Here is a 14,516-nt window from a genome sequence, read left to right on the forward strand (position 1 = left end):
CTGATTTATGAACTGGCATTATTCTCCTATGACTTAATTTCTGACAGCTTATAAACACCTCATATAAAGGAATATGATTATGTCTGATTTCTGGTTAGATTATAATGTATGCCCATGTGACAAGATACAGTCAATTATTTCCTCCTTATGCTACTATTATGAAATATCAGTGAGTTTTAATACACTTCTGGAAGAAGAATCACTCTGCTACTCATTTCCCAGTGACTTTAACGTGACTAATTCTGTGACAACAAATAGAAAATGCTTCAGAGTACAACTTGAAACATATACATCCAATTTATAATCATCCTTTTTTTTTTTTTTTTTTTTTTTTTTTTTCTTCCCCCTATGACATTCATCAAGACTAAATGTGATTTGACCCTCTTTCCATCAACTTTTAAATCCTTGAAAAAATCATCATTGGTAAGGAGAATAACATGTACATGTAACATTGTACATTTGTTAGCAAGAATTCATTTTGCGTTTTTATACGGTTCCAAGAATATTATGTTGGATGGCGAAATTATAGAGCTGTCATTTATGTCTGTTGGATCCTGTTCTGATGTTAGTATGATGCTATAAAGTTTCAGGAAGTCTTTGTGAGGTTTCCATAGAGCTGTGCAGATTCTTTGTTCCACCTAGAGTGCAAATACCTGCTAATTTGCCTCACTTTCTACCTGAAAGCACTGAGTTAAAAAAAATATAAATAAATACATAAAAACAAAAAAGCCACAGCTTCTATATGCAAAGTGCACAGGGAAAAACATGGAGCTTTATAACAGAAATCAGAGAGAGACTTCCAGATCTCAGTAGCAGTGGTGGAGTAGATAGCCATTTTCAGTCATTATATATTTTGCTCTACCATCAATGCACACACAAGTAGTTCTAGCAATATTCAGAAAAAGTTACCAATTGACATAATCATGCATTTGTTATTCTTTTACAACATATGCGCTTTTTCATTCCTCATGCAAGCACAGACTGCATATACCTATATACATACACCTGATTATACATATACATATATATGTGTTTATTTTTCCTCTTTATAAAGATGCTAAACAATTACTTCATACCCAGGTAGGGCCCATTTAAAATTTATGTTTCTTTGTGGCAAAAGGGAAATCTATACAAAAGGCTCCAGAAACTTCTGGAACCAATGGGACTCTTCTGAGAGCGCTGGTTTAATAGGAGAACATCAGCAAAGATACATAGACAGTCCCTGTGATATTGTAACTATGAATGCTTCTGTATAGTCCTCTATTTAATGGCAAAATTGTCACCATGTTTGATGTTTCATCAAAATCCAACCCTGCTTATATTTACAAATGAGCAGATTTCTTAATTTCAACCAACAACTAATTCATTCCCATGCATGTTTCCCACTATTAGTGTAATCATCCAAATAAAGTTTACAGGTAAACTTTGCAAGAATGCAGAAAAATATTAGTAGAAACAATAAAATATTAGTAGAAAAATCAGTAGAGGTTTAATCTTTTAACACACAATGGCAATTTTTAGTTATTTAAAAGAAACATAAATCTACTTTAAAAAAAAAAAAGAAACATAACATCAACTTTACTTTTTTTCCACATTTCATTGAAGAACAAGGGTCTGAGAATTCAGCAAGCACTGACATTTGAATATTGCCTTACTTTCCTAAGTCCATGTTCTTTACCTGAATAGTTGCATCCATGCTTTATTAAGATTTGTTTGAGTTAGAGTGACATGATACATGTCATGAGAAATTCATACATGAAGGGGTAATTTCTAGCAAAAAATTGTGCATATTCATTGCAACCTTGAGTATGAATTTTTTCTCAACATTTGTCCACCTGCATGCTTTTCTGAATAAATGTGACTAAAAAGAAAATCAGTCGGGCTTGACAGATCAAAACTTGGGCTCCTGTTAATTGAGAGATGAAATGTTGTGCTTTTGGTGGCCACGATCAGTATTAACAGAGACTTTTCAATTCAAGCTTCACCTCCTGCATCTACTTTTATCACAGTTCTAATGAGATACAGACCTTTCAGGCTTAGATTTCTTTCACTTTATTCCAATTAATCTAATCACTATCTAGACATACACATCTGTTAACACGAGACAAAAAGTTCCTATAGTCATCCGCAGAACAGGCCATGACTGTATCTAAACATAGCATGCTGTCAGAGTGTAAAAATGTCAGAGAAAGATGGTGAATCAGATTTAATGATGGACATGAGTTAGGAAAAGGAGACTGATGAACACTGAAGAGTTACTGAATTCTGCTTGGATTGCCATATACAGCCCATTATTTAAATTTGAATAATACAATACAAATAGAGAAGAGACAAGTTCACACATATTGATTGCGGCACTAGCCCAAAGAACAAAACACACACTTAAGCCCATAAATCATTAGCAAGATGCAATATTGACTGAATTACTAGCTATCAAAATTCAGTTTCCACTTCCTGTGAAACAAACAAATGAAGTGTTTTTTTCTGTCAGTGCCAAACTTGAAGGAGGAGCACACAAAGAACGGCGTTACAATATTACTTGTAATTCTATATAAACTTTTCAAAAGAGTGCAGAAAGTTCATACAAATTTCACTGACCTTAGGAGAAAAATAAAAAGGAAGCAATATCACAGGGTTGTTACTATTTATTGTGAATCTTGGGAAATGCAGGACATGAATTAAAAGCTTATCACCATCACTTTGTAGCTTTAAATGTGGATGGACAAATTTTATATATGGAAACAGCATGTAAATCTCAAAGAAAAGGAAAACTGTAGAACAGAAGAACCAAAGGAGAGGGGTCTTGTGTTTGTTTTTAAACCTAAAATGAGTCAGTAGTTTGCTCTGATGCAAGTTTTAGAAGATCTTTTCCTATAGCAGAGAGATTCCACACTCTTAAATCTCAGCTGATTCCGTCAACCTCAAGAAATTTTGGCAAAAAAGCTCTGCTCTGCCTCTTAATTGTTCTGCAACCCTAGTCAAGTAGCTCCACCTCTTTGTGTTTGTTTCCTTGCTTACTTCTGTTCAACTATAAAGGAAACATCTCTGTGCAAGGACTCTTACTAAATGATTGCACAGTGTGTAGCCCAGTGGGAACTTTAATTTCACTGGTGACTAATAGGTGTGTGGATAACCTAAATAAGACATGGAATTAGGCACAAAGATATGGAAAAACAACAAGAGGAAAAAGAGTGATAAATTAATCTGGTTTTAAAAATCAAATAACAGAATTTAGACAGGACTGTCAGTATTGCTGATTAAAAATGCTTTGCTGAAAGCCTTAAATATTATTTGATTATTCTTATAAGCAGGCATGCCAGTTCTTAATGACCACCTCCTTCCAAGATGACACAGCACAACATTAATAGCAAGACATTAGCCACACCAGTGTAAGTCCCAGATGGAGGTCCAGTGGCAGATTTCTGCTGGTAGGTAGAGATCAGCAATATCTGAAATCTGAACTCAATATTAAGAGACTTAGGGGTCAAATCTTTCTTTTTGAGTGAGAAAATAAGCTCTGTTTCAGAAACAGGAAAAATAATTTATTATAGCCCTAAACCTCATTAGAATTTACTCAAACTGACTGCCCTTGGACAATAAAAACTTAACTGTTATTTAGGAAAGTTTTATCTCAAATTCCTATGATTTTCATAAACCTAGATTCTCAGCAAAAACAGAGTTACAGTATTCTGTCTCAGACCTCTTGCAACTTAGTAAATTGATAAGGTCTATTTTTCCAAGCAGCAATGTTTCTATCTCACCCCTTATTTTCACTCTGTCTTTAAATCTGGCAGAGAACAGGCTGCTGTGAAGAGGCTGCCATGAGATCATGCAAAATGCACCAGTGAAGCTTAATGTGGGCAATGACAGAGGCACAGGAAATAACTAATTTCTCATTTTGTGCCTCTTCCTCTCTTTCCTGTCAAAATTCTAATTATAAAAAAAAAAAAAATTGCATTTTACTGACATTGTGTCAAGTAGTCATAACTGTTACCCAATATAAGTGTTTGACTCTGGCTCCCAAATAATAATGTTAACGAGATAACACAGAACAGAGGGAGTGTGGGCTGCCAAGCCTGTGAAGCAAGCTACAGCACAATTTTTAATGCAAATGATTTCCTCCTGGACATAACCACATTTGATTTGAAGATTTCTTAGCAGCTTCATTTTCAGGCCATATTATCCAAGATGCTGCTTATGTCATCAACGTTTTCCTAAAACTCTGTCTCATGACAGAAATACGCAGAGAGACACAAATGGATAAAATATTGAGGATCATTGAGGCCAGCGCCAAGTTGAATAAGACCTCTGAAAGTAATTTCACAGTGTGAAAAAAAAAAAAAGAAAAATGGTGGAAATTATACCCATATGGGCAGGCCACTTGCTATGTTCTTTTAATACTGTGATTCAGACTCCAAAATTTCAACCATAATTTTCAACCAACATTATTCACCCATCTCAAACAGCAGTGCTTATGTTATTTGTCTTGGGAAGTTATTCTACCATATTGCACCATCATATCCACATGTGCCTTTCACCTTCAAGAAAGTGATTTACACTTTTAACATCACTGGATCTAAACCCAGCTTCATCTTCTGTTCTTTCACTGGGGAAAGAAAGGAGAATTTACTGAACAAAACTAAGATCTCATCAGACCTCATTTTCTAAACAAACAAACAAACAAACAAAACAACACTAAGAACTGTAGCAACTGCACACTCAGCTGGACTCGGTAATTCTGTCTCTAACAGTGCATTGACTCCTAGAATTTTGTACAGGCATCAGGGAGTAGATTAAGGGACACAGTCCTGGTGGCCAAGCAAAAAAGAAAATAGAATCAGCTACTTGCCATCCTTTTCAGTTGGTCTATATGTGCAGGGTCAAAAGAACAAATTACAAGTTGCACAGTATTTGCATTTCTTAATGCAAATTAAGAAAGTTGCTAGAGGCAACTGGAACATTGTAATGAAGACAACCTAAAGAAAACATAATAAAAAAACGTTTTTGTTTGTATTTTTAACACTGCAGTTAACCCCAGAGACACACAACACATGACTATTCAGAAAACACTTTTTTAACGACCTTTTCATCTTCAAAGAGATGTACTATATGTCAAGCAATCTATACATAAGTACCTAGGTTCTCCCTACTGTTTTATTTTCTTTCCAATTAGATTAATATATTAATAAATACATCCTAATATGTTCTAAATCATCTTCTTCATTTTGGTATCTGCTCCATTTCTATGTTCAGTAACCACGAGAAATTTGTGACTGCCCTCCCCAGGTATCCTTCTACCAAACTTTTCATTATGTAGGCAGGAGCCACACCTCTGCAGTTAAGGTAGAATTCAGCATTAAAAGCAGAACTTACATCTATTTTTTCCTTTCCCCAGCCCACCCTTTTATTTTTTAATTTTTTAAATTTTTTTATTTTTTTTTTTAATACATGAATAACAAATCAAATAATTACATGACTTATATTACAGTGCTAACTTAGATCACGGTACTTTTTCTTGTGGTATAGGTGAAGTTTCACTGCATTGTTTAGATAGAAATCTGAAGATTAGTCTATGAATTAAAATAAGTTACAGTTGGGTCCTTTAAAACACACACAAAACAAAACAAAACAACCACAAAAATAATCAGAGAATCTAAGCTAAATAAAATAAATCCCTCAAAAAAAAAAAAAAAAATCTGAAAAAAAATCTGTTTAATTTAAACTAATTTTGCACTTATTTCATTTATGAATAGTTTTGTCTTTGAAAATAACTATGATTTCCACACACATGCTTTTACAGCTCATTTTTTTCTTCTTTGTTGCCAATTAATAATGTTCTGCTTTAGAATTTCCATGAGGAACCACTCTGAACAAAGTACTTGTCGTCTCTCACTGTTCTCCCTGGAAAGGAAACAAGATGCTGCCTACAAGTGGCCACTCAGAGAAAGACTACCATCTTGTACAGTTCTCAGTGACGTTTTTTGTCCATCTCCTTGAAGCACAGAAAACCACTGGCTAAGGGCAATGCAAGAAAAAATTGGAAGTGATAGCCTTTCTAAAGGAGGGCAATTCCTCATAAGCTTTTCAGACAAGTAAGATTTTTGCATTTTAGCCTTTCCTGACATATTTCTGACTCCTCTGTTTAGGACCCACATGACTGCTGAGCACAGGAATCGTTCCCGATTTGCCTATGAGGAACTTGACAATAGAAGGAATTAAAACACAGGATCATGCTGGTGAACATGAGGATAGCATATTGGAAATACACTGGAAGGCACTAAGGAAATAAATCACTATTTTACAGGTGGATATAATTTTTGTTTTCCAGTAAGAATGTAATACACAAAATAAAAAAAAAAATAATAATAAAAGAAAAACATCTTCCTTTGACTGAAGTTATTAACAATAATTCTCTATCAGCTTTTATTTTTAGCAAAGATGACCTCAGAGAACCTTAATCTTTTCTCTAAAACTCTATACTGCAAGCCAAGACAATTGAACCCTTTTAGTAGGAACGCTGGGTGCTCTGAGAAGAACTCTCAAGTACTATTATCTCTGATACCATCAAACACACTATAATTTGTGCTGTGTATAGCAGTTTTGAAATGTGTCATGGAGATGGAGTGATTCATACTTTTTATTTTTCTTGACAATAGATGTTAATATTTTCTGGTATTTAGAGTGTCAGCTTTTTGACAACTTGCATTACATTTTGGGTTTGGCTTTTTGTTGTTGTTGTTGTTATCTGAAAACTAAATTGTATGACTTGGTACAAAATGAAGCCTATCACTTGACTACCACTTCTATCCCCTCTTTTCTTCCTATGGATACTTTTACAAAATAAATAACTTATGAGGAGGCAATGAAGTCTGGGGGGTGGGGAGAGGGGGCGAAATAAAAGTGGGGAAAAGTTAGGACCATAAAAACATTTAGATGCCAATGTGAACAAAGAACTTTGAAAATGATGTTCTCCGGAAAACGTGAATTTGTGGTCATTAAAAACACTTCACTTCTTGTTTTCAGAGATTCACATCTATGAAAATTTCACCATGCAAGTACTATATACTTGTGAGTTAAAATATAAAATAACATCTTCCTTTGGCATTGCACTTCAGAATATTCCAAAACTAATGTTGAAACTGTCAGAGCAATATCTGAAAGTTTGGTAGAAACTTCAATGGAGATAATGGGACAGAATTTCTGTGGATGTAGAATATTCCCCAGAATTGCATATCTAACTTCAGAGTGCCCCTGAAGGCCTCATGCTAAGTTTCCAGATAGCACTGGGTACTAAAATAAATAAATGGATCACAAGATTCAAGTCATAGTTCTGCTCCTTTAAAAATGGTATTTTACCCTTCTTGCTTGAAAGCAGATGTATGAAATAACAGGTGTTAGGCTCTAAAGCATATGTGTTTTTGAAGCATTATCGAAAAGCAACAGAAGACAAAAGTTCATACAAAGGAGGAAGTATCAAAATGTGACATTTCTAACAATGAGGAGGTAGCATGGCCTGTTATGAAGCACAACACATAGAGACAGAATTACAGACTTATCTTCAGAACTGCAGCATGGTCTCACCGCACAAAGAAATGAGTTCAAAGCTGCCTCAGACACGCTACGGGCATGTTGGACAACAGAACAAAGGGACAACAAAACTGGCAGAACTGCTGTGTTTGGTGCCAGTGTCAAGATCATTATACAGTTCATACTTTCCCTGCAGCAAGGACCTAGGAGCAAGTTGCCTCTCAGAGGTTCTCAAACTGTTACCATGATGAAAGAAAACCATTCTTCAGCACCCAAAGGAAAATTATTCTTTGCAGATTCTTTTTACTCACTCTCTCCTTTCTCCCACATCATGTAGCAATAGTAGCTAGCAAAAACATAATGGCTCCAACTATCAGAAGCAGGAATGATGAACATTTATCAATAAAAGTCCAGATATGACCATATTTGCAGTAACAGACTTTCATAATAAAGTAATATAGGAGAAGGTGAAAAAAAAGGATTCAGCATTCTCAGTAAGAAAAAGAGATATAAGATTAAAGAATGCTTATTACAAACAAAATTATCATCTGATAACTTTTCTGATATTTCCTATCTAATAACGAATGCTACAAAAGTGAAAATAAGGAGACAATGTGTAAGAGAGCACTGTCTGGAAGAAGAATATCTTTAGACAAGGTCAAAATCACTGGATAAAACAAATGGAAAGGCCTATAATATACCAGGCTTCATACTTCTTGTACTGTAGGGCAGTTTGTCTCTGAAGCATAAGATTCCCATAAAGACAATAGTGCATTGAGCATTGAAGAGCTTTTCCGGTCCAGTTGTGTGTGCACAACCACAAAAAAAAAGAAAAAAAAAAAACAAAACAAAACAAAAAAAAAAACCAAATTAGTAAAATCTGGGAGATGGTGACTACTTCATGGTTCCAGGCATGAAAAGGAAGGCACAAAAAGCTCTTTGCACCGTTTCTGAATTTGTAGAAAACAACTATAAATGTATTTACTTAAAGTGTCCTTGTAGCTAGAAGACACAGGGGTGTCCATAAGTACAACAGCTTGATGACAGCCTATCTGAGGTTAGCGGGCTCTGTAGTACCTGAAGATTTTATTAACCACCTCCAGTAATGAACAATCTGAGGAATAATATACTGTAGCTGAAAGGACTATAATAGTACAGAACAAGCCATTCATAACAAAACATAAGACATCAAAATTAATTCTGTAGTTTAGCCAATTTACAAATAAATAAATAAATAAATAAATAAAATCCCTAGAATTGCCAAAGGGAGTTGTTCTGGCTAACATATGTAGGGTCTGATGTTACAGTGGGTTTGTAATCCAGCACTGAAAATGATGCTGTAACAGGCTTCGTTCACTGGGGAGTTCTACACAGGGAAAATCTTGTCAATAAACACGTTGTTGGGGCACAGGTGTGGTGAAGGCAGCTTGAGGGAGGGGAAAAGGAGAATGAAGAAGAGAGTTGAGCATTTTAGAGGGTCTCAAAGCCCTCTGAAATCAATGGGGAAAATTAAGTACCTACAAAGGCTGCAGAGGATGGTCCACTGCACCTAATTTAGACATCTTTCTTTCTCTAGTGACTAAGGAGTAACAGCAGGAAACAAGCTTCATGTATATAACTGAAGCCTAGGAGACAGCCTTTTTTGAGCAGTGTTACCACTATTGTAGGCTTGGCTCTCAGCTGTCACCTTACAAGAAGCATGTCCCACACACCAGACCTGTGAACATTCTCCACCAAACTGCCAGGCTATGGAATGGAAACAAATGGGAATGTCAAGGGTCCAAAAGGAGTGCAGGCGAGATTCATCCCAATTCAGCTAAAGCTAGGAATTTGCACCACGGAAAGGTTGAACCTGGCGCCTAGGGGTTTAGTGGGTGATATTGGTAGTAAGGTATGGCTGGACCAGATTATCTTGAAGGTCTCTTCCAACCTTAATGATTCTATGCTCCAGGGACCATTTGGATAGGTTACACCACCACTGGCAACTACCGTGGCCCAGTGAAAGGAATATACAATACTTGTATATAGGTTATATCATAACATGGTAATTATGTCCCTCTCCTGACACTTAGGGTTTAAACCTTCTGGGCCAAAAAGGATTTAGAAATTAACTCTCTCTGTATAAACATTTTAACTAATTAAAAAACACAGTAACATCATTCCTCCTGAAGCTGCCCATAGTTCTGACCTATGAAGCTAATAGTTGTGAAATTTTTTCTGTTAGTCTCCTGCCTGCAGGAAAGTGCCCATCTGCCTCAACAGGCATCTCTGAGACTGTGCAGATGCAGGATTACCTATGACAAACTGAACTACAGCATGCATCATACACATTCTCTGATGCTAGCAGCATGAGGTAGAGTTACTTTACACTCCATTAATATTTTTCTCTTAGCATCACTTCTGTGGCTAAAGTTTAATCTGTTTTCTACAACCACTACTATTTGTAGTATTATGGTACCCATATCTGTCTCATTCTGCATAAAAAAGGACAAAACCCCTTATTCAATATTTCTTGCTTCACGTTCAGCTGCTTGCTCTTGAGGCAGCTCTTCTTTTAGAAAGATCAGCAGTTTTGATCAAAGACTTCCACTAATGGAAAATCTATCATATTCCCTGAATGATGCATTCCAATAATAAAATACTTTGGCTTTTTAAAATGTGCATCATCTTTCCTGATCAAACTCTGACTTTCAGCCTCAGGATCTTGTTATGTTTTGTCTCCATGATAAATGAATCCCCAAAATCAAGCACCTAATCTGTGTGCAGTATATATGTCACCCTCTATGCTCTTCTTTGACAAAGAAAACAGAAGTTAAAAGAAAGCCCCCATGTGGATTTGTCTCACTGATTCTAAACAAAACTAAAGTTTGTCTTGCCTCATATAAAAAAATTGAATTCTTTCACCTCCAAATCCATGGCAGAAGAGTTTTCAGTCAGGCACAGAGGTTCATATTCAAAGGCAAAGGAAGAATCCTTACCCCACCCACAAAAAAAATAAAAAAAAAAATAGAAGAGGACTGTACTGAAGTTGTTTCCCATGTCCTTTCTACATTAAGATGTACCGAGAGATGACTGAAGTAAAGAACTTCTAAGCACATGAGCCAAGTTTTACACAGTTTTAAAACTAGGAATTACCCCTCTAGCGTCTTTATATTTGGAATACATATTCATAGTGTTTTTAATTAAGCAGTTAGCATATTAGGTATGGTGAATTTCTCTCAAAGTTAGAGGAAGCCATACGAGTGACCAAGGAGATGAATATAAACAGCATTTTTCCACCTGACAAACAATGAAAATTTACCAACACAGCAGTGCTACTGATGGTTAACATGAGGGGGAGAAAATCGGTTAAGAGGAATTCCTGGAAAACAAAAAAAGCAAACATATTGTGGCCTAATCTTGACTGTTGTTCATGTTTTAGAAGCAGCAACAGACTTTTGATAGGGTATGGCAGCTCTAGCACCAACACCAAGCCCTAAGATGGACTGAAAACATACCCAACAAGTGGGTTGCTTTATACCTTTTGCAGAGTATCAAGAACAGACACACAGAAACATGGCTCTGTAACAACAGACACTGGCCTGCTAACCCAGAAAGAGATTTAGCCACATCTTTACAGAGATGCACAATCACACAGGAATATTATCCGACATGGGAGAAACATGTAAAATTGGCAATGATGATCAGTTTTAATGGTGGCAAAGGGAGAGTGTGAAAATTAAGTCAAATTGTTATTCCAAGTTAACCCATGGCTGACTTGACCCGTTTTGGGGTGTGACTACTGTAGAAATCTATTACTTTTGTGAAGCCAATCATGTCTCTTGGATTTTTGTCTCCTTTTAGAACAATACCCTAAGCCTCTTCGTCACAAACACTATTCAATATCAAATATTGATAAAGGGTTCCTTTATTAGGGAAATAACAAAACAGCATCAGTACATCAAAGTTCAGTAGTAAACAACAGAGTTTAACTGTCCAGTGTCTAGTTATCTGGTTTTATTCATAACTTTATGTATATACAGATTCCAATAGGCTCGATGCAAGCAAGATTAATAACTTGCACTCAAACATGCATATGCATCTCAGTATGAACTATTTTATATTAATCAGCCCAGTACAGAAACCCTGCAGTAAACAAAACTTCCAATTGTCATGAACAATATTTATGACCTGTTAAGGTCAGAGAAGAGAGCAGAAGATAGACAGGTAGATGCCAGAAGAGAATACAAGCAAGCAAAATCACTGATTGAAGAAAGGTTAACGTCTCCCCGTTCTTCAGGACAAAAGCTAAGGTTTAAGAGACAGTATCTGTACTACTATTTAGAAAAGTCTATGTCTCAATTGAAAACACTTTCTAGAACTGCTTGTAAAGCTAGACATGCGTTGGCTGCGCATGAAGATGTAGCTGTTAAAGAAAAACTTTCTCAACAAGTTGCAGAGAACATTTGGAAGAAGTAGACAATACGTCCACCTCTGATAAGGACAGACTTACCTATGCTACCTTGCTGGAGGATGTTTTTTTTTTTTGTATTGTTATAATAGTTGCTACTAGTCAAGTCTGTCCCTCAGCAGAGATACCATAGATGCCTAAATTCTGCATACCTACTATGCAAGCCAGTGGGCACAAAAGATACTATAGCATGTGAGCTGATGTGCAAACAGAAGAATTATAGAATTTTTCCTATTTCTAAGCCAGTGAAAGTCTTTAAGCCTCTTTCTGTAGGGACTGATGCAGGGAGAGACAAAGCCCTTTAAACTTTGGTATGGCATTTCTCTTTCGTAGTCTCTGGGTTTTGGTTATTTTGTCTGTTTGATTTTGACACAATCTAAATTAAGGAAAAATCCTTTAGTTAGCTTCAGGTATCATGTCAGTTATCAGGTCATGTCAGTATATAAACATGCTTTGATGGTCACCTTAGCAAATACTATTATATAAAATCTGTGGTCCAAATCATATTCTAAAAATCTAAACAAAAACTGTCCAGCAGACCTGCATTTTATAATAAAGTGAAAATAAGGACACTTCAAAAAGTGAAATAGTCAAATGTATAATCAAATTTCAAGTATATTGAATATTTAGTAAGGAAACTTACAAAGTCACTAGATGTCTCCATATCGACTTAACATAGTTCAATATGTTAGAGTACGAAATCTGTTTGAATGCCCAGGTAGTCAAGGCTGACCACATTGTGAATGTCAGTTCATTGACTCACTGAACTCTTGACATTTTAAACTTGGGTAAGTCACTAAAGAAAAACAAGAGTATTATCTAACTACCTGTTCAGCTGCAGGTACAAGCACAGTATGATATTCTGATGAACCAAGTGTAGTGTGCATTTTCTGCATATTAGCTCCACGTGATGCTCATCAATCGCAGAATGCCAGTTTTAATGCAGAACCTATGCAATTAAAATTTGTTAGTGTAGTTTGCAACTAGAAAGCAGAAAAAAGATAAAAATGTGACCCTTTTGGGGAGCTATAGGAGAACAGGAAGGGGTGCAAGGATGTGACATTCCACAGTAATGAGGCAGGCTGGCTGCTTGCCAATGTCAGCCACTGTAAGTGCACCCTGCAAGAATTCAGCTGCAAATCTTTGTTTCCTTTATCTTTCATATTTCTGCAAATATCAAGGCAAAGACTTTGTCTTTCAGCTGGAGTTCTTTCATCCAAGAATGTTCTTCATCCAAGGCCAAAGGTTCACCATATCCTAAAAGGCCTTTGGATCTGCATGTTCAGTCATCTTCATCCAAATGTATTTCTTTGGGAGCACTATTCGGTCCTTGTGGTCGATCCTAAAAGAACACCGATAAAAACTATCTTCATTCCTTCAAATACAACCTTCAATGACTTTATCTTTAAGACCCCTGCATTATGTCAAAGGTGTAAAATGGTAAATGATTTAAGAGAGGTTTCAATTAAAACCACAGCACATTTAACCATTTCTACAGTTTTGAGGCTTGGTCTTTTATTTTAGATAAGGCTTCCAAGACAAAACAGGTTTTCTGGAAGGCCATACAAACAAATACAATCTTTTCACTGCATTGACCACACAGTTTAAAATAATAATAATAATAATAATAATAATAATAATAATAATAATAATAATAATAATAATAATAATAATAGCTAGTGTTTTTTTAAAGTGCTAAAAATTATGTAAGACCCTATGCATATACTACAGTACTATAAAATATCTTGAATATAAAACTCAAGAATATGAGAAGATTCCTGTATCCAGTCAAATTGCCTTACTGGACAAGGTACAGCTAGAGTTTCCTCTGTGAGGAAGTAAGACATATATAGTGCCCAGGAATGTTATAGAACAATTTATAAGAAGTAAAAACCACACAACTGCAGTTTGTGATTACCTAAAAAAGCACAAGTTAATCTTGGTTTTGATACCAGTCCTACTCTCCCTTCTGTTCATCAGTATTCTACATCTAGTTTGCTTAAATATTCCTTCATCTGATATTTCTTTAAATAAAGTCTTGCAAACATTTCTCTGCTCATTTCACAGAATCACAGAATTTCTAGGTTGGAAGAGACCTCAAGATCATCGAGTCCAACCTCTGACCTAACACTACCAGTCCCCACTAAACCATATCCCTAAGCTCTACATCTAAACATCTTTTAAAGACTTCCAGGGATGGTGACTCTTCCCTGGGCAGCCTGTTCCAATGTCTAACAACCCTTTCGGTAAAGAAGTTCTTCCTAAGATCCAACCTAACGCACACCAATCTTCCCTGAGCTATATATTCAGTTATTCCTTTCTTCCATTTGCCCAAATATCTTTTCCCTTGCTCTTCAGATCCTGCCTCATTCTAATAACCTAGCAAAACAAAACTGTAGGGAAGCTGATCTTCAGCATTGCTTAAAAAGAAAAACACAACACAAAACCTTCTCTGCAAAGACTGCTGCCAGTTATCATTATTTAATTACAACACTTGAAATATTTTTATTATTACTAAAACTGCAGCTTCTGAAGGAAA

At 35.8% G+C, this 14,516-nt stretch overlaps 1 protein-coding gene across 3 annotated transcripts in view; it reads right to left on the reverse strand.

The window, feature by feature from the left end:
* ATRNL1 (attractin like 1) overlaps nt 1–14,516 on the reverse strand; it is a 490,952-nt gene that overhangs the window by 85,425 nt on the left and 391,011 nt on the right. Inside the window, exon 27 of one of the 3 annotated variants that reach the window (XM_082764806.1) lies at nt 13,033–13,319. The exons of the other annotated variants lie outside the window; for them this stretch is intronic. Coding sequence (XP_082620932.1) covers nt 13,260–13,319 — 60 coding nt within the window. The 3' untranslated portion in view covers nt 13,033–13,259. Of the gene's footprint in view, nt 1–13,032; nt 13,320–14,516 lie in introns of those variants that run through there. 3 annotated transcript variants of the gene reach the window in all.

The sequence above is a fragment of the Aythya marila genome, assembly GCF_965140915.1.
Source record: "Aythya marila genome assembly, chromosome: 7".
Lineage (NCBI taxonomy): Eukaryota > Metazoa > Chordata > Aves > Anseriformes > Anatidae > Aythya > Aythya marila.